Raw genomic sequence first — 21,732 nt, forward strand, 5'->3', positions numbered from 1 at the left:
ATTATTTATTTTAAAAATATATACTTTTAATATTATTCAAGTACATTGCACATCATAATACATGGCATAGACAAACTGTAAATCTAATGAATAGGTAGATACATATGTAGAATACAAAGGGCTATTTAAAAAAATAAGAATAAAGTGTAGCGTCAAATTTCTTCTTGATTAAGGTATAAACCATCAGTCCATGACAGAAACATCAAACAAATAAAAGCATTTGTGAGAACTGCATACATTTGGTGTTGTCCATTTTTTTTTCTCTATCCAAAGTGCGTTTCTTGTATTCAGGCATCACTACATAAAAACAGAAAGAAGGGACAAGAAATCTTACGCCATTCAAAGTACTTTTCAACAATGTCATTCTTTAATTGTGGACAATAAAAAAAAGAATAAAAATTGAGCACTAACAAGTGTGAGGAATGTGGCAAGATGAAGCAGACTAGGCATTGTGTTGATAATTAAATACAGGTATAAGTTATTTCATATAGATATATGGCTTGCAAGTACACGTGAAGCAGTACATTGTCCATGTTTGTTTTCCATTTCCTGAGGTGTCATAAAGGGCAGGAAGTTACTGCTTATCCTCCATATAAAAACAAAAACCAAACAAAAAAAACAAAACAAAAAAAAACACAAAATAAAAAGTTCACATTCTTAGGTCTGACCCGTGGCAAGTACAATGAGGTTAAGAGAACATCATCCACTGACCCTATGGAATTGTAGGCTTGTGATTCAGACCAGCTGAATCCAGATTTTGCTGAATATAAAAATTTTACAAAAGCCGTTCAGACAAGCATGTGTCTCTTTCTGTGCAGGGCAAGGTGGTCCGAGCGGGAAAAGCTGCGGTCACAGTCTGGGCACTGAAATGGTTTGATTCCAGTGTGTTTACGGAAATGCCGAGTCAGTTCGTCAGAGCGGGCAAACTTCCATGTGCATCCTTCCCAAGTACACTGATAAGGCTTTTCCCCTAAAAGAGAGAACAGGAAGATCATGTAAGAGCACAGAGGAGTAGAAAAAGCACAAATAGCCAACATTTGCTGCAATAAAACTGAGAAATCAGATCAATGAGTAAACATTGCTCAGAAACACTGAGCTCTTCGGGAAAAGTTTTGAAACGGCTCTATGGCGGTTATTGCTAACCTGAGACAGACATATTAGAACAGTTGATGCAAGCAATATTTTAAAAAGTTTAAGCAACAACAAATAGATCCAAAGTATAGAGCAAGTCTACAAAGACTACAAATGCTACATTTTTGTTTGGTCATCGCTCCACCCTGTAGTTCTGTGTCAAAGCAGATCTTTGGCCCCACTACCCTTGTCTTATAAAACTGCCCTTGCAATCGTCAAATATTAGGCAAACATGTACAGGCTTCTTCTTCCTGTTTCCCTAGGCTGGCCCACAGATAACGCTATACCACCTCTTGCGCATGTGCCATATGAGATCTGGCTTAGCTTATTATACCTCAATAAAAAGCTGCGTCCGATCCAGCATTCAAAATCTGGGGCAGATTATTATTGAAAAATATCCAGCAGCAGCAGATCGCGTATGGCTCAGTTTGTTATTTGAATAACAAACCACACTGGATCTCATACGGCACATGCAGGGCAGCAGGTGAAATTTCCCTGGAAGGCACTGGTGACGTAGCCTCCCAGAGGGGCATCTGTGGGACTGGAGATATGTCCGTGTTTCGGGGAAATCAGGAAGTGGAACAAAGTACATGTAATTAACAAAAAAAATATAGAATTTAATTAAGGACTAAATATATAAAAATATATATATAAAAAATATATAATTTAATTAAGGTCTAAAAGCAGGGGTGCCCAACCCATGGCCACATACACCTATGAATGTGGCCCAATACAAAATGATAAAAATGTTGATTTTTTGGGGGAATGTTTTGTAAAAGTGCGTTTACACTTAGCGAACACTTGCAGCCAAAGAAAAATTTGACAGGGTCTCTTTACTGGATTTTTATAAGTTTTATATTCCCTAAAGAAAAGTCTCCCACTCGTCACAATTACACCTTATTCATATCATCAGTTTTCGGCAGAACCTATATTTGTGAGCAACTATTTTTAAGGATGAAACTCCCAGAGGGCAAAATAGGAACCAAAATATCTGATGAGCACCTTGAGAATTCATTGAGAATGCTACTACATCCATTGAACCAGATATGGATGTGTTCGTTTATCAAAAACCCTGTACAAAAAAAAATCTTTTATAAATCAAAAAATATTCCAAAAAAAAAGTGAAGTTTTATTACTCAGATATTGTAGTGTTTTACGTGTGGCCCAAGACAATTCCTCTTCTTTCAATGTGGTACAGGAAGGTAAAAAGGTTGGACACCCCTGTCCTAAAGGTTGATTTAATATCAGAATGCAGAGCTGCATGCTCCAGGGGTGGCCGGGGGGAGGGGGGGGGGGTTCTGCTTTCAATAAATCCAGGGATGCAAAACAGAATAACAAATATAAATGTATGCAACAGTACACATCCGGGACCCATAGCTGCCAGACAGGGACGGATGTTAAAGTATATGTCCTACTTTTCTCCACACCTCCTCCCTCATCTGTTTCTTTATACTGAATATTATATGTGCATGTTCTAGTCTGCTCTGTTTCTTCTCTGTCTTCTCCCATGACCTAGAGTGGCCACCCCACAAATTACTGTATACTGCTGACTTTGCACCCTGCTTGCCAGGGTTATCAACTGGATCCTCAATGATGCTATCCTTCCACAAGAAGCAGTTATCAGGTGAGTCGCATCCAATGATGTGATAATGTCTGGGCCTGCAGGTTACCAAGGCACTGGACAATGCACCGTAGGATGGGTTTAGACATTCCCATCACGTGGCGTCAGCTTTTGCATTCAGATACCTGACATTTGTGTTATTTTTGTGTATGTCCATTTTATACAGGTTATCTTTAAGGCGCTCCAAGTTCCTCACGGATGGCTCTCATTAGGGATGCACTGACATCGGTGCTGATACTGAGCATTTTCACGAGTACTCGTGAAAATGCTCCAGATACCGAAACCAATACTTTGCGGTGCGATATGCGTCAGTAACAAATGAATGGGCACAAATTGAACTGCAAAGAATCGCATGTGATTTCCCCCACCGCTCGTGTGTGCATTAGAAAGGCAAAAGTGTCATCTAGTGTGTTGTTTAATAAAAATATTAGAATCCATATTAAGTACAGTTCAAATACAAAATCTGCATAGGTGTCCCAGTCCCGCCGATGATAGAAAATCATGGCTGCTGGAGGTGCTCACAGGGCTGAAGGAGATGTATAGGTGGTCCACCCTCAAGCGGACATCACTTCCACCCTATACCCACGAGGTCCCGCAACTTCTCCTCCAGGAGGACACCTATGCAGATTTTGCAATTGACCAAAGATGTACTTAGTGAGTTCTAAAATTTTTAATAAACTGACAACTAGATTGCGCTTTTCCCTGTCTATATAAACACACACACACACACACACACAGGAGCAGTGGGGGAAACAAATGCGATTCAGACAGGAATTGCACCGCATTCCTGTTCAAATTGCACGCAATTCTTTGCAGTGCGATTTGCGCCCATTCATTTTGTATTGACCCAAATCGCCTAGCAAAGTATTGTTAACTGGTATCGGCGAGTACTGGACTGAAAGGATCAGTACACATACTCACTGATAAAAAAAATGGTATCAATGCAACCCTAGCTCTCAACTGTAAATAAAGAGTGGGTCAGGAAGAACTGACCACTTGCTCACCTAACCCTTCAGTTGTACACTACAAACCTGGGGAGGATCAGTAGATGGCTACATACAACCCATTACAACTAGTCAAATCTCTTGTAAAATCTGACATCTAGCAAAGATAGTGGTGAATGCTGACCTGTGTGTGTCCTCCGGTGTGCTTTTAAATGGGAACTTTTTGTGTAAACTTTGTTGCAGCCATCATAATCACATCTGTGTATCCTTCTCTTCCTCTGTGTCTCTGGAGACTCCACTGGTAGTGGCCTCTTTCCTGGATGTACTATAACTGATGGGTGATGTCTACACAAAAAAAAAAAAAAAAACAGAAAAATAAAGGATTACTATGTTATATAACAATTAAGGCAATATAGGTAATGAAGTGCAAACATCTGATAATTAATCATAGAAGTATGTAGCACAGGCACAGGGAGAAAATCAGATGTAAACAACAGCCAGCTCATTGGGGCCGCAGGAAATTTAATGCAGGATTGCATGACATTGGATATCTCTCTGAGTACAATGGATAGGAAAAAAGGGGAGGGGGAATATATTTTTTAAAACTAAAAATGTTTTGGCTTTAGATGTGTGATAATGATCCCTTGAGAATTTTGAAAGAGATACATCCTAAAACTTCAACAAAGTTTTTAGGGCACATCTCTTTTGTCTATCTCTTCTCTGCTTGCCGCCATTTCCAGCAAATACCGGCTGTCAAAATGACAGCTGGTAATTTCCTTGTATTACATAGCAGGAGCAGCTGTCAATATGCAGCTTATCCCATGTACAATGATACCTGCAGACAGCCTGCATGTGTCATTCAGTAAATACAATGAACCAATACATTTTATTTATTCATACATATTATTCATATTAAAAAGGTGTGACCTTTGATTTGCATTCAAAGTCACTCAAAGAAACCCTGTTTTGGCAGAAAAAATGCTTGGCGCATGTAAACACACATTAACGCCAAGCATGTTTAGCGCTGGAGCGTTAATTTCAAAAGGCCAGAACAAATTATTATTCTAGCCAATGAATTTAACACGCAATCGCTTGACAAGCGTTTTTTTTCTGCCAAAACACTGCTGCCCGGAGGAAAGGCGTTTAGGAGAGCTCGGCAAACGCCCTGTGTGCATGGGGCCTACAAATTACATTCCTATTTAGCCCTATTAACGCATCGTTAACCATAATCAATCTGAATGATATCCCTCCTCCCTTTTTCTGCTTTCTGCTAATTTTTTCTGCTGATATTTTCTAATTTCCAATTTTTCTCACCATTTATATTTCCCCCCCCCCCATTTTCATTCATTTTGTTTCTTACTTTTTTACAGTGCTGCATAACAAATAAATCTAGAAAACTGAAAAAAGCCTCCTTTTCATCTAAATCTAGAAAACTGAAAAAAGCCTCCTTTTCATTTGCTTTGTACCAGAAACATTATTTTAATGTTATTTTAAATGCGACAAATTCTAAAATATAATATTTTTTTTTTATTTACAGTACAACTACTTCTTTAATTTAAACACTGGTCCACAAAAAAAAAAAACATGTCTTTTTATCTATAGATTACATAGAGTCTATCGACAAAAATCTATCTATCTATCTCTTAACCCTCGTACACACGATCAGATTATCGGACAAATTTTTGTCAGTTTTTTCTTGCATGCTAGTGTCTTGCCGAAAGCGAAGAGGTTATTTTCATATGAAAATTCCCGTACAAATTCAACTTCAGAAGTGATATAATGTTTTGAATTGTTTTGTATGTATTTTTTCATTTCTGAGCATGCGTAGCCTTGCTATTACGATTTTTCTCGGACGAAAACTGTACTAATTATACGAAAATCGTACGTTGTGTTCACATATGTTAACAATTTTATAGCCTGCACATACAGTTTTTTTCATCCAAAAATTCATAATCGGCTGTCGAAAGTACCATACTAACGATCCGAAAATCGGCAGATCGTTCGTCGGATAAATTTTTACTTCCGATTTTCGTATCGTGCGTACAGGCCTCAATGTTGTTTGATGGACACAGCTCTTCTGAATCCTATTCCATTTTTCAATTGCTGTTTTTTTTTTTAAATTTCATTTCTATTGAATGTCAATATACTTTTACTTTGCAATTGCTCTGAATAGCAATTGCCAAAATAAAGATTTTTCTGACTGTCCTGACTATGTGGGTCTGAGCCAGTCCTTCTGAAAATCAGCAGAGAGTACTTAGTTGGCGTAACTTCCTATGCTAGTAATATTTGGCAACATCAGGTTTAGGATACAGAACAGTCCATCCAGTGACCATGTGGGAGTGTATTATTTTGTAATAATTAACAAGGTCATGTTCTCATTTCCCACGCAAACAACTTCAGGATTGCAAAACCCTGTTACATTCTAGTTTGATCTTTGTACGTTTGTTTATATGTTATATGTGCTATTTCCTACAAAAGTCATCTGAAACAGCGCCCCCCCCCCCCCCCCCCAACTTAAAAAAAAAAAAAAAAAAAAAAGGAAGAAAAAAAAAATCAGTTTTACACAGTGTAGCTCTGAAAATCCCTATTCATTGGAAGAAATATTTGTTATTGTCTCAGTCACTCCTTTCAGGGCAATTAAGAATTTCCTGTTGCTCACTGCCAACAGGAGGGTGCGGCCCTTTCTTTGTAAATGACGTCAATTCCTAAAAGTAGTGTTCAGCCTGGCTGCCCCACCCATGGGAAGTCTTAAAATTGGCTCCTTGCATTAAAAACATATTGCCACACCACAGGTTGAATAAAGCAATGACTACGTCTACATTCCAAAGCACCTTGTCTTGTTTTCCTCATTTAACCCAGTTTCATCTACAGGAAGAGACTGCTTTTCATTTTCACTTAACATGTGCAAAGAAAATACATCCTGTAAAGGCATCTTTAAAAACGTTTTCTCTTTAAATTTTACGTGTTTATGAACTCATGTTCACATTAGACAGTTTTGAAATAAGAGGTTGTTCCATAGTTTCTGAAAATGGTTCCATAATTTGTTAAACTATAATTATGATAAATTGAAGTAAACATGTTAGCTGGTATAAGTGTTAAATTAGAAAAAAAAAAAAGTCCTTTTATTCTCACCAACGTCAAACTATACTACAGTATAGCTGGGGAGATTTCCTTTTACGTCCTGTACTGGATAAACTGGAAATGGTAGGAAATCTCTACAAAATCAGGGGGACTGCCAACTAGGACAGTAATCAGTGTAACATTTATTGCACAATGGCCACTTTCACTTCTCCCACTTCCTTCTCCCCACTTTCTATTTATTTTACCCTGTGTTGTCACTTTTTTGTATCTTTTTGTTTGATGTTACATGTTTGTCACAGTGTGACTGGTAGGGTGTGGGTCCTCGGGCCTACCCTAAAAGTCTTGGGAGAGGGTGGACATGGCCTTCTGGCTTGGTTCCCCCCCTCTCTCATGGGGTCTCCCTTCGGGGGAGCCCCACCAAGTACTTGGGTGGGTCTGTTTCGGCAGACCCTCCAGAGAATGGGGTCTGTCTGGTTTTAGCCAGACAGGCCATAGAGAGTACCTCAGTCCCTGTCTGGAGCCTAACGCCCCGGGGGATCAGGGTAAGGTCCTTCCTAGGGAGGATCGTATAACACCCGTTGCACGTTTTGTGTTCACTCTTTATGTGTGTTCACTTTTTTTGGCACCGGGTGGAGTTTTTGGTTGTGTTTCACACGCCCTGGCTTTAAAAAAAAAAAAAAAGTTATCAGCGTAACATTTGCCACCATTGGATGACTTATCCTCATCACTTGCTTTGGTGACAACTATAAAATTTCAGATTATCACCATTCTCTGAAAATGGTCATTAAGACAAATGGAAAGCTGAATTTCCCCAAATAAAAACTTGACAGTGGGGCCAACTCTCCCCACTCCATCCAAGTTAAGTTCATATATTTAAAATAATAAAACAAGCTAATCAATCATATAACTAGCTCAGACAAAAGAGAAAATCATATCATTCACACAAAAGAGGACCGAATAGAGATCACTACCCTGTCCAGGTATTTTGTTGTGGATTGCAAACCAAATTTTGAGAAAAGTATATATATATATATATATATATATATATATATATATATATATATATATATATATATATATATATTTAGCTCTATTGCACATGAGCAACTATGATTACATATGTAGGCTGTGAAGCGCAAAATAGGCAATGATGATTGGAACTTGTTCGTTGCTGTTAGGTCACATTGCCATTAGTAGGTTAAAACTCAGTATCAATAGGATAGAAATCAGTTTTGAGTCTGAAGCGACAGCATTTGTAGTCACTGGGCAACTACCCTTTACTGTTATGCAGAAGTGAAAACCAATGTTCTGCCTACAGAAGCCTACCTACTCTCCCATTCACCCTTGTTTATCCATACTAATTTTAGCTCTTATCTAAGAATATGTACTGGAATATAGCGCCTACTCCTTTAGAATCCTGAAGAACCGTGTTCCCCTGTAATCAACTGGTTATTATACAGTTCAGCACCTCCACGTAGAAGTGGTATATAAACTACATGTAGCTGTTGTATTGAGAAAGCATCACTTACTCATGGAACATTCCTTTAGGGGGCGTACTATTACCAGGTGACATTTGTTCTGGGTAAACTTCTGTTATTGTTTGTTCCAGACCAGGCTCCACTTTTATATTTTTTAATAGAGGAGGATTTTCATAAAAGTCAGAGACTGTCATAGGTACTGCAAAAGGAAAAAAAAACATTGTATTATACCAAAGAGTTCTGTTATCTCTGTCAAATGCTCTATGCAGAAACAGCATTTATAATATTAATATTATTAATATCAATATTATGATGTCATTATACACTATTTCAAATTAGTATTTGACATTTGCATGATAGGTAGGACATAGGTAAATTGTTGGAAAACTCGTAAGGTAGATGCAGTGCAGTACAAATGGATTCTCCTCTTCTCCTGAAGTCACTGCTACAAATACAGTTTTTCTTTAGTTTTAGATGGAGTGGAGATGGATTAGAGCACCTGTCAGGTTTTTATTGCTGTCTGTTGTAGTAAGTTATTCTCACTAAGGAGATTTAACCATTGTATTTGTCCTAATGACCATTATCACTGAAGGTGAAAGAAAATCCAAAATTTTGAGTAGGCACCATAACAGAAATACAGCGGAAATCTTCCATTGGTGACCACCAGGGATTTCCTCTCATTTTCAGATGTGGCTACGGGACAGGAAGTGAAAAGAAAATCTCCCCAATGGGACACAGATCGCAAAAAAAGCCTGGGCGGGGTTATAACGTTCTATATCCAAAAATCATGGAAGGGGTTATATTGTTTTATATGTAAACAAAAAGTTTTGCCTACAGCTCTATTTTAAAAGAAAAATATTGGTCAACTGAGTGGTGATTTCATGATCACCAAAATAATAATAAAAAAAAAAAAAAATAGGGAAAACATAGAAAACGTGAATTATTTTCTGTAATTTATAGATAAGCCCACCTCACTACATAAGGTGGGTTTCAATTCAGCATGTTTTTAAAACCTTACAAAATGAGACACATTGTACTCAAAAGTACATACACAACACATGTTCAAAATTTATACATGTCCCACCACTGCAGATCCCTAAAACCCATTTAAAAGCATGACAACATGGTCAAATCAAATAGTCCTCCTTGCCCCTAACAATTCTTGCCACCTAAGTATTTATTATACAGCTTCCTATTAACCCTTATCCTTAATAAAATTGGTTACAGTCGCTGCAATTAATTGAACAGATCAATGATCTAGGAAGATTCTAACCACAAAAATAAGATTTTTTATACTCATGCCTTCTGCAAATGAGCTAAAAAGAAATTGCAAATACCAGAATAAAAAACATTTCACATTCAATTCTTATCAAACGCTCATCAATCTCTTTTTCCATTATCAATTAGAGGTTGAAGGAGAAGTATAGCCAAAGTTTTTTTTTGTTCTGCACTCCTGTGATCAGCTTTCAGTCGACAGCATGTCAAAGCCCACCGTCAGCTGACGAGCCGGTCCAGGCTCTGGAAAGATCCTGATTCAGAAGCCTGGATCGTCACCCGGCTCAGCCTCTCAGCGATCTAGCGAGAGCCTCAGCCAGCCCCTCCCGCCCCCTCCACAGCCCAGCTCTCCAGTGAGCACTGGACAGGAGAGCAGAGAGCCGCTGACTGACTGACAGGGGGTGAAGTGAGCGATCAGCGCTGTTTGATCCCTCAGTTCTCATTACAGTGTTGCTGGGGAACAGATGCAGCATTGCATCCACCTAGGTGAGTATAAATGTTTGTTTTTTTTGGAATGCCACACTTCTCTTTTAGACATCAATAGTATGCATGCATATGCAATCCACCTTGTTTGGCCCAATTTCCACAGAATTGCTCCCACATTTAAACTGATTTATGTAGCTCACTAAATTTTGATTTATTGCAAGGATTTTTTAACGTACGTACGTGGGAGAGAAAGAATTCCTTCTAAAGATCAAGAGAGGAAGACAGCAGGAACTGTGTAGAAATTCATTTGGTTGCATAAATTGTCACAGCGAGTTAGTTACAGCTTTATGTGTGGGCAGGTGAAACATAGGGGTTGATTTACTAAAGCTTGGAGAGTGCAAATTCTGGTGCAGTTGTGCATGGTAGCCAGTTTCTAACTTCGGCTTATTCAATTAAGCTTTGACAACAAAAAAAAACTGGAAGCTGTTTGGTTTCTATGCAGCGCTGCACCAGATTTTGCACTCTCTGGCTTTAGTAAATCAAGCCCACAGTCTTTAAAAGACTTTTTTTGGGGGTCCTTATTACAAAATTACAGTCAAGTTTGTGTCCACTTCCAAGTTGACTCTTCTATTATTTAAAGTTTTATATAGAAAACATTGCACAGTGGTTTACAGCAGACTTTGCCAAACCCTTAACTCAAGTCTCACCAACAGCGCATGTTGACAAAGACATCAAATGACCTTTCTTCACGTTTGTGGTCAATGGGTAAAAAGCAGCAGGGGGATAAAATGGACCTCTATTAAAAGCTACAGCTCGCTGCCTGTAGTGAAACAGCTTTCCTCATGGTATAATATCTCTTCTATATACCAAAAAAGTGATGCCATCTCTCAGCATTTGTAAAGTGGTTATACATTCATTACTTACTGTGCTTGCTGCTTTGACTTTCCATCTCTTCCGCTAGAACTGTGGACACCATGATTTGCTGTTGAAGATGAGGGGCATACATTAATGACTGTACATGAACCGGTTGTACAACCACTGGCTGTAAGAGGGGTAGGAGTCCTGGATTCCTGTAAGTCTGTCTCGGGAAGGCAGATAATAAAGGGTTAATAGCCAATGGCATTTGGTAATGTGGCACAGCAGGTGGTGATGGGGTTAATTTTTTCATTGGCGGACTGGATGAGGGCATAAATAATATTGGAGAGCTTCTCTTGGGTGACTGGTATTTGGCAGGAGATGGGGAGCTTCCAGTGGAGGGCGGTGAATTCCTTTTGTTGGTAGTGAGATCCACTGGCTCCATTTGGAAAGCAGGAAATGCTTCGTTGCATGGGTAGAGCTTACTGTGCAGCATGCCTGGGGTTGGATAAATGACGCTGTATTTATTATTTGTCTTCAGTGACTCTAAGTAGCTGGCTTGATATGACTACGGGAGAGAGAAAATAAAACAAGTCAGAAACACCTTCAAATACAAAATTCAAACAGTAGAGAATGTGTACACATATAAAACGATTGTTTAAATTAGGAAATGCCAGCAGACAGACACAGCACATGCAGCTTTTCCAGATGCACCGTGCACAAGTGATACATGGTTGTTCCGTGGCAAACCTGGTGGAAGTTCACTCAATGATGCCACTTGGAGGTGTAGTGTTTAACACACTCACCGTGATGCCCCTATTTGTTTCATCTTCCATTTTACAGTTTTAGCAGGTACCTTACTACAGCTATGGCAACCCTACAACTGCTATAGGGACAGTAGCACAGGGCTCCAGAAATATTTGGTTGCATAACAGTTCATCTAGGCACAAAATTGCATTAATAGGCAAGTTTGAATAAAAAAATGCAACTGCAGAATGCAAAATGATGGGGCTCAACAGTGTGTATCTAACACTAATGGTAACAGTCAGTCATGTATTAAAGACTTCAAAATAACAGAGGCCATGAATCTTCTTCCTTATGTCATAGCTGATCAGATCTGAACCAGGATGAGAATGCTCTGATCCCACAATGTAATAAAACCTGCCTTATTCTGCTTAGCATAAAAAATACTTCAACCTCTGTCCTAGTCAAACTGATATTTTCCCCACCACTCCTGCCTCTAGCTCAGCCAATGCAAAATAACCATCACATCTGGCTACGTGGGACTTGCTGACCTTCAATGACAGTGCTCAGGACTAGCAATCAATCATTAGGCCTAAGCATTGTAACATGATGTAGCCAGTTTTAGGGGCTGGATACAATATTGGAAGCGGCGGGGCAACACTGGAAAGGTATCAGTGGGTTGATGGAAGAGGGGTAGGGGGACATTTTCACTGATGATGTCCCTTTAAGTTGTGTTAGCATAATATAGTGAAGGAGGTGAGTGAAGACACAACGCCATTTTGGCTATTGGAATACATAGTAAGCCTTCCAATACATTAACTTTTCTATATTTTCAAACCTATTGCATTCATTATATCCTGAATTACATTTTTTTTAAGGAATTGTTTTTAAATATTTCCAGGTATTAACGCATAGTCTTTTATATATTTAAAGCTATACATACTAGACAAGTTGTATATACTAAACCCGTAGGTAGACATTTTCATAATCCATAATTTGTCATTTTAATTTGCATTGTAAAGTTTTATAGTTCTATAAAAACCTCCACTTTTCTAGGGACCCCAAGTCTAACGCTTTTAAGAGGACAATTCAAGGTAATCTCATGATCATTGCATGCTACTCATCTTTGAGGACATATATGCAGCACGGTCAGAAAAAGGTGTTAGCTTCCTATAGTCCACACTATTCTAATTCAAAGCACTGGCATGGTTGGTGTAGTTTTGTTATTCAACGATATGGATGTAACGAATGAAACGATAGAGGAACCAGATGGCAGACAAAGTTAACATTCAGAGTTTGGCCAGCCAGAGACACCCTTCATAAACAAAAGAGAGAAAGTAGAAGACTATGTTCTGTATGACCAAAAAAGCCTGCCAAAACCCATGGTGTGGTTCTTGGCATGGAGCTTTATATGACTAGGTTTCATCCCGTATTAAAGCAATTACTGCATCACACTAGCTATATCGCCATGGAAATATCCACTGTACTATTAAAAGTTTCAATTTACAGCAGGGAGGTAGCCTACAAAGAAAAAAAAATCCCCTCTCCCTTTAAAGTGTTGTAATCATCACAGTTCTCTATATATTGCCGTTAGATGTGCCATTTGCAGAGTTAAAAAGAAAATTGGCAGCAGGGAAAATATGGTGACTTCACAGTTTAAAACTGCAGAGTCTGCTTAAAAGAACTATAAAATAGAGCTGATTTGCAGGAATTTGCATTTCCATGCCAAACAGACTTGGAATCAGACTTTTGGGAGGTATTGGAACATGTTTTTTAACAACTGCGTTGACCCCACACCTCCAAAAAGGCTTTGGCAATAAGTTTGCTGTGCACATGTCACCTCTCCTTGAACTGCTGCGACATTGTACTTCATGGGACAACGCAGGAAAAAAGATATAACAGTACACAGGTAGTCTGCAACTGCTCCACAAACAGTTCCTAACATAAATATATATATAAATGAACACCAAAACAAATAATGTGCACCCGTGCGCAGACTAGGAACATTTTATACATATTCTTAACAAGAAGTAAAAGCTTTAAAACAAGACAGTACCTCTGCAGCTGCGTGTACTGTGTAGTAATTCATCCTCAAAGAACCTCAAATATCCCAACAGAGACTCTAAGGCTGGGTTCACACCTATGCAAATTAGATGCGGGTTTCCCCGCAACTAATTCGCATAGCAGGAGAATGTGACCGGATCCCTATGGAGCCGGTTCACATATCTCCGTTGCGGCTGCGGTGCGCACTGCACAAAAATGCTGTGCGTCTTTGGCTCCATTTCAGGGCCGAATTCAGGCAAAGATTGTGCCCTGATTCTTCCCTGAAACAGAGAACAGGGGTGGACAGCGTTGTTGTGCGATCCGCGGCCGGTTTAGGTGTGAACTGAGCCTAAAGCTGGCCATACACCATTTGAATTTCATCACGTTCTTCAGGAACCGGACAAAATTTGTTTACTAAGTGGCCCTGTTGACCCAACCAGCCCCCCATCTTGCGATTGAAAAATCAAAAGAGCTGGGCAGAAAACAGTTGGCCGAAGGACAGCCACATTCAATCAGATGCAGCTGCTGTTTGGGTATTCTGACAGCCGTGGGACCTTGATGTCGGATATTCCGACCGTGTGTAGGCTCCATCACACATTTTCCATCGGATTTTCCGACACACAAAGTTTGAGAGCTTGCTATAAAATTTTCCGACAACAAAATCCATAGTCGGAAATTCCGATCATGTGTACACAAATCCGACGGACAAAGTGCCACGCATGCTCAGAATAAATAAAGAGATGAAAGCTATTGGCCACTGACCCGTTTATAGTCCCGATGTACGTGTTTTACGTCACCGCGTTCAGAACGATCGGATTTTCTGACAACTTTGTGTGACCGTGTGTATGCAAGACAAGTTTGAGCCAACATCCGTCGGAAAAAAGCCTAGGATTTTGTTGTCGGAATGTCCGAACAAAGTCCGACCATGTGTACGGGGCATAATTGTATAAAGCCAGCATACATGGGTCAAATTGCGAAAGAATTTTCTAGCGAAAATCGTAACCATTTTGTTTCGTTCGTATTTCGCACCATTAGTGGGCTGCAGCAACGACCTGCAGCAACGACCGAACTTCCTGCAGCCATCGCATTTGAGTGATCGGGCATGTTGGAAATTTTTTGAAACACGAATGTGTGAGAAACACAATGCACATGAGCGCAAGAAAAGAAAATTCCCAAAAAGAAAAGAATATTCCTGGCCATGAAAATTCTTTTCTGTAGCAACATGAGGTGAAATTGAAGGCTTGGTTGGTCGAATTTCGAAATCAAGAGGTAAAACTTTAATAAAGTGTTCATTTACTTTTACAAATGAAAAAGTGAACTAACACCGTACACCCTCCCCAGCCCCCTTAGTCCCTGCTGTACTTATTTCCAGGGACGCTGAGCTGTCAGTGCCCATGCAGGCGGTCTGCTCTTCTCCTTTTTCTCTTTGCAGCTCTTCTGGGATAGACCAGAGAGATTTTGATTGGTCAGCACCTGTAAATTGCTGTGGCCCATCCTGGTAGTGCTGCACAGAGAGGGGGAAGAGCGGGAACTTCAAATCCCTTGACCCCAGCACCGTCTGCGTGCGCACTGACAGCTCAGCATCCCCACAAGTAAGAACAGTGGGGTCTAGAGGTGGGTGGGGAGGGTGTATGGTATTCGTTCACCTTTTCACTTTTTCTGAAAAGATGAACACTTTAGGACCACGAAATTGTTCAATATTTAGATTCTCCACTCACTTCCTCCTAAACTTTATCTTACATTTTAAATTTAAAAAGGAGCTTTCTTTATAACAGTGCAGAAAATGATAGTTTGATTGCAAGATAATAGAATCTAATACGTTTTTATATGGATGAAATCTTAAAAATATAAATAAAAAAAAAAATCTATACATATATATATATATATATATATATATATATATATATCTCTATCTATCTATCTCTATCTCTCTCGAGATATATATATATCTCTATCTCTCTCGAGATATATATATATCTCTATCTCTCTCGAGATATATATATATCTCTATCTCTCTCGATATATATATATATATATCTCTATCTCTCTCGAGATATATATATATCTCTATCTCTCTCGAGATATATATATATCTCTATCTCTCTCGAGATATATATATATATCTCTATCTCTCTCTCTCTCTCTCTCTCTCGAGAGATATTATATATATATATATATATATATATTTATTACACACACATACAGTAATTATAACCAACTCCCCCCCCGTGACCCCTTCCCTGTACATCAAACCTGACATTAATAAGTCAGCATAACCATCCAGAGCAGGGATCCTCAAACTACGGCCCTCCAGCTGTTGCAGAACTACACATCCCATGAGGCATTGTAAAACTCTGACATTCACAGACATGACTAGGCATGATGGGAATTGTAGTTCCTGAACACTTGGAGGGCCGCAGTTTGAAGACCCCTGATCCAGAGTATCAGAGAATTCCCATTTATTTTCTCGTACTCATTAATCAGCAATTCATCTGCTGACTGAGATTTCCTCTGCTGTCTGATGTCAGACTGATTCCTATTCTGAGCTATGGTTTCCCTTGCCAGAGGAGTGTTTACACAAGCACATAAGATTCTGAAGTCCTGAACACGGCATGCGCAGGAAGCCGAGCGCCGTCATTTTCACATATACAATGAGTCATTCCTAAAAGTGTTGGATATCTTCTCTTCTACAAAATCTGAATCAGGAAGCTGAAATCACTTTGTGGTATATACAGTATTCCAAGTGCCTGGTTTATTGTAATATTAAAGAAGCAGCCCATCAATTATTGCCAGGATTATTTCATAAAGCATGGGTGCTCAACCTGTGGCCCTCTAGCTGTTGAGGAACTACACGTCCCATGAGACAATTGCAAGGCTGACAGGTACAAGCATGATTTCCAAAGGCAGAGGCATGATGGGGCTTGTAGTTTCGCAACAGCTGAAGGGCCACAGGTTGAGCACCCATGCTTTATGAAATAATCCTGGCAATAATTGATGGGCTGCTTCACCCATGCCATAGCATTACAGGGAGCAATGATAATGTGCAGGAGGGCTGAAACCCATATTTCATCATCTGATTACAGAAATGTGATTGGCTGCTATAGGTCACAGATGCAATATCTTTATGCTAAACCCAAATTTCCATCTAAAGTTTTTTTTTTTAAAGATGTTTATTGTATTTTTAACTTTTTAAGAATATTTCACTGACTCTTTAGCCATTTTTTTTACTTTTCGCAAACCATAAAAAGAGAACTACTACCAGGCTTTTATTTGTGCCTTACCAGTGTCACAAGTGAGGCAAAATATTTAACAGGTATAACCAAACAAGAGATGGGGATATCACCCAGTGGAGACACCTGTCAAAGATTGGATTTCCCCTTATTTACGGGTTATTTCATCTAACTTCTCTGGTATAGGAAATAAAGTGAAATCTTCCTAATGGTGACAGAAAAAAAGGCTTAACATAGATTTTATCTACCAAAATAAAATGATTACTTAGGATGCCCTCATGCTTTTAAAGTGGAAGGAAACCCTAACTAGAACTATTCCTAAACATCTCGCCCCCCTTTCTTCTCCTACCTATCCTGTCTAACCTGTATAAAAAAAAAGATGTGTACCTACCTATTTTTAATCAGGTCATGTGATCCTGCAGCTCCAGCTTCCCTGTGTCAGGTGCTGCAGCAGAGGAGGAGGAGTGTTGACAATAGCTGGGCTATGGGATCTTATGGGTGATGTCACAGCTTCCAGAATTCCAGGCTTCCAGTCATTGACAAGCGCTCTCTTACACAGAGCTGCAGGATCACGTGACCGCAGTGGATTGAAAATAGGTAAGTACACAGATCTTTTTTTATACAGGATAGGTAGGATGAGGGGAAGGGAACATTTTTAGGAATATTGCTAGTAAGGGTTTTCTTCAGCATGATATAACTTAGTGAGTTTGAAAAACAGGATAAATACCTTTGCTCCTTACAGTGAAACCTTTACCTGTTCTGTTCCTGCATGAGCCTGGGAGCATGCCAGCCACCATGAGCAGTTCATTTATATATTAATATTAGCCATTTCCCTTTTCAAATTAAAGTAAAATTGTTAATTGGTTATAATTAGTGATATTACCATCACCCGCTTTTAAAACATAAGGCTCCTTTCACACAAGCGGACTGATCAGTTTTTTAGGACCATCTATTGCCCTCTATGGAGCGGCAGATGTAAACGGACATGTGTCCATTTACACCCGCCTACAACGATCCTATCTGCTAAAAACAGACAGATGGGGGTCCGTTCCCCATCTGCCTGGCGGATCGGATGACAGTCAGATGTAAACAGACAGGCGGTCAATTTACATAAGCAGAGCGGACACTGACCTGCCATCTGCCTGCTTAATAGGGATCAGCACACAGATACCCCGCTGAGCAGGCAGATACGCTGATGGAGTTTGCCCCGTGTAAAAGAGACCTAACACAATTTTTAATCACTTTAACTCTGGAAGAAATTAAAAGTCCTCCTTTTGGGGGTAGCACCTGCACAGCAAGAGTTAACTGCTCATTTAGTCTAGGGAAGAGTTAGAGCACTTTTACCTACCTAAACATCTGCTCCCCCGACAAACATGGTAATGGACTGTCTCTTGGTGTCCTCATGTCCAATGCATGGCTTTGGTCCCTGCATCAGAGGACCTTGGATCACCGGAATGCAGGAGGAGAAGAGGCTGCAGTGACTGGTCTAGCAGTGCAGAGAAATCTTCAGGAGCAGAGGATCAGGTAAGTAAAAATTATTTTCCTGGTTCCCTAGACTTAAATGAACAGTTAACCCTCTCAGTCTAGGCACAGCCCCACTACAAAGGGGAACTTTTGGTGTTCCCAAAGATCAGCTTTAAACACATCTTTAAATTGACAGGAAACGCAGTCTGACATATTTAAGGAAATGGACTGAAATATAAGTAAAGGGGATTAGCTCTCTCAAGTGTCAGCCAAAATGACCTAATACAAGTAGAATCGGAGTGATTATATCAAGGAGTCTGTTTAGAAGAAAAGGCCAGAGAGTGTCCAGAGCGCCTTTAAGGAGGCTGGAAGAAGATGAGGTCATTGCAAGTAACTGGCTGGAGGTTTGGCAGGAGTAGAGATGTGTGCTTGGTGCCAGCTGAGAAGTCTGAACTTTTCAGACGCAGATAATCTAGCCATCATTCTCACACAGGTTCTACTTGTTGAGAGCATGTCTGGCTTAAAATGTTAATTAGCAGAGAGGAAATCACGTGATTTCCAGATCAGCCCCCCGCCTCGTCTATACACCTTCCACTTTGTGACTCCATGGCATTTTATAGGTAAAGATCTGATCTATAATTTGTGCATGCGACTGCACAGCTTAATAGTTTCCTGAGACCAAGAATATTCATCCAAGACTTCTTCCAAAATTCTGATTAGATAAAAGCAGCAGACTTTACAGGTTATCAGTGATCTGCTCTTTAGCAGGAACCTGCTTTCAAGAATCGGAAAGGATCGAACCTCCAAGCCTCCTCTATGGAGTGATACCTGCCAACATTCAATCTGATCCTATCCGCTAAAAACAGACAGATGGGGTTTCTTTCCCCATCTTTCTGGCGGAACGCATGGCGGTCGGGTGTAAACGGACAGGTGGTAGAAAAGATTGGGCTGTATCTGTCCGCTCTGTATCAGCGGAGTGGACACGGACCAACCACCTGTCTCAGTGGAGATCAGTGGACATATTCCACGCTGAGCAGGTAGACTCCAAAGGAGCCCACCCCGTGTGGAAGGGTCCTCAGGCAAGGTGTATATTTTGTATGTATACAGATATGGATATATTTAGCTTCTAAGCAATGCCCAGCTTGTACTGTTTACCTTCATCATCACAGCAGTGAGCTCTCGAACTCTGAGCTCAGAGCTACTGCATCAGGAGAAAAGAGAAAACGCATTTGAGGAATAAGAGAAAGAGCACACTCCAGAGATAGTGAAGGTGAACAGTAATAGCTGGGCCTCGCTTAACAACATCCCAGCAATGTCATGGGGGTTTTCAGTTCAGACTTCATAATGTACATAAATGGCCTACACCTATAGCAAGGGCATTATTCAATTTTGGTCAAAGCTACAAAGCTTGTTTTTATCTACAGACTTCCATTATCTGCATTGGCAGTTTTTTGGTAAAGGTGAACTAATCTTTTAATATTTCAGGGCAGGTTTGGATTGGATTGGTGGCTATAAAACTTTGTGTATGTGAGAAACAGCAAGGAGCTGGCAATGTTGTTTTTGGGAAATCCCAACCATGTACAGGCATACCCCACTTTTAAGTACACAATGGGGTTTATTTACTAAAACTGGAAAGTGCAACATCAGGCTCACTTCTGCATAGAAACTAATGAGCTTCCAGCTTTTATTACCAAAGCTTAATTGAACAAGCTGGGGTTAGAAGCTCATTGGTTTCTATGCAGAAGTGAGCATGATTTTGCACTTTCCAGCTTTAGTAAACAATCCCCATTGTTTACTTAAAAGTGGGGTATGCCTGTACCCTCTGATGACAAGGTTACTAACAAAAGGGGGTGTGGAGGAAGAAGCCTGGAGTACCAAGCTCTGCTCCCTTCATGCATCTTAAGCTTTATTTTCAATCTAAATGGCAGTGTATGTTTAAATAGTTTCACAGCTTTACTGTATCATGACAACAGGTACAATCCATGACAGTGTAATGTAACAATGCACCAATGTTTCCAAGCAACATATGCAGCCACAATGACACAAAGTAAAACAGAAAACGATCTGGTAAACAGGACATTCACCATTAAAACGAAGTAACCAGAGACCAATTTAAATGGTTAGGTGTAACAGATGATTCTGGTGCAACCTCTTAATACTCTAGTCATGTAGAGAATATGAAGGACCTGGACATGTCCCTTCAGCATGCAAGATTTTACAAAGAATGCCAAAACCCGAATGGCATTCAACATGCTCTGCCTATGGCATGTTGGGGAACATGATTATTCCTAATGGAATGACCAGAAGCCATTAGTTAAAGCTGAAAGCTTATATTAGTCCAGCCTGGCACAAAGTATACATTGGTCAGCACTGCTGCCATTCCTAGAATGCCTTGTATTTTGGCGTTCTTTGATTGGACAATGTGGAGATCATGAGGTCACCACTCTTCCTCTCCACCTTGTCCAATTAGGAACACCATGTATTCATTAGAAAAAAATAAATAGAAAACATTCCACGACGGTAGTGTTGAGCAAGTAACCTCATGTGCAGTGGGTCAGCCCCTCACATTGAACCTGAGCAGGACCCAGAACATTATGGCTATCACTGTAGTAGTGCTGACTACTACAGTGATTTCCAGCTTCCCTAGTCCTCCATCAGATATGCTAAATGCATACTTACATTGAGTAAAACTGGACCAATTTAAGTATGCAATACACAATTCAAGTTCAACTTAAGGAGCTTTAAGCATGATTATCCTCCCTTTATTTGACAAAGAAAATATAATGTATACATTTCAATACACTTTAGGACACAATGGCATCTTCTAGAACAGTGTTTCTCAACCCGGGTTCCTTCTGAGATTGCTAGGAGATCCCTGAGAAGTGAGCAAAAGTGTGTCGATCCCCACCTATACTGGCCTCCAATACAAAAGATTACGTCTAATTGTCCTCTAATATTAGAGGACACCACAATTTTGTCTTTTTTAACAGGAGTTCCCCAAGAACCTGAACATTTCAAGAGTTCCTTGAGAGTAACACGTTAAAATAAACAAAAGTTAAAAGGCTTTAAAGGCTGATAAAGGCTCTAGAACAATTGTAAATCACAATGATAACTTATAGTCACCTTTTGTTCTACCAAAACTTCCCCGTTGTTCGTCACCGCTTTATCATTTAACAAAGCCATCTGTAGCGTCTTTTATTGCTGGAGATCTACAAGTCCCAGTAACTATTAGACATATTGAAGCTTGTATATACACAGTAGCTGAAACCCCACATAATTTAAATCAGTTGTTGGATGAAAAAATTCTATCACCCTCAAGATGCCAGAACATTTTATCATCAAGCCAAAAGATGGAGATGGTCTCCAGACCACAGCTACAGTAAAGGATCCAAATTGGATCAGAGGCTTTTAGCAGCAGAACATAGAAATGTTTTCCTTCC

The 21,732-nt window shown here is 39.8% G+C and overlaps 1 protein-coding gene across 1 annotated transcript in view; it reads right to left on the bottom strand.

Moving 5' to 3' along the window:
* Nucleotides 1-345: 345 nt before the first annotated feature.
* Nucleotides 346-21,732, bottom strand: part of KLF3 (KLF transcription factor 3) — an 81,041-nt gene continuing 59,654 nt past the window's right edge. Inside the window, exons 3-6 of the mRNA XM_073608863.1 lie at nucleotides 10,881-11,379; nucleotides 8,307-8,454; nucleotides 3,881-4,041; nucleotides 346-970 (exon numbers count right to left, since the gene is read on the bottom strand). Of these exons, the coding sequence (XP_073464964.1) occupies nucleotides 789-970; nucleotides 3,881-4,041; nucleotides 8,307-8,454; nucleotides 10,881-11,379 (990 nt within the window). The 3' untranslated portion in view covers nucleotides 346-788. The remainder of the gene's footprint in view (nucleotides 971-3,880; nucleotides 4,042-8,306; nucleotides 8,455-10,880; nucleotides 11,380-21,732) is intronic.

Source organism: Aquarana catesbeiana, linkage group LG01 (genome assembly GCF_042186555.1).
Source record: "Aquarana catesbeiana isolate 2022-GZ linkage group LG01, ASM4218655v1, whole genome shotgun sequence".
Taxonomy (NCBI): Eukaryota; Metazoa; Chordata; class Amphibia; order Anura; family Ranidae; genus Aquarana; species Aquarana catesbeiana.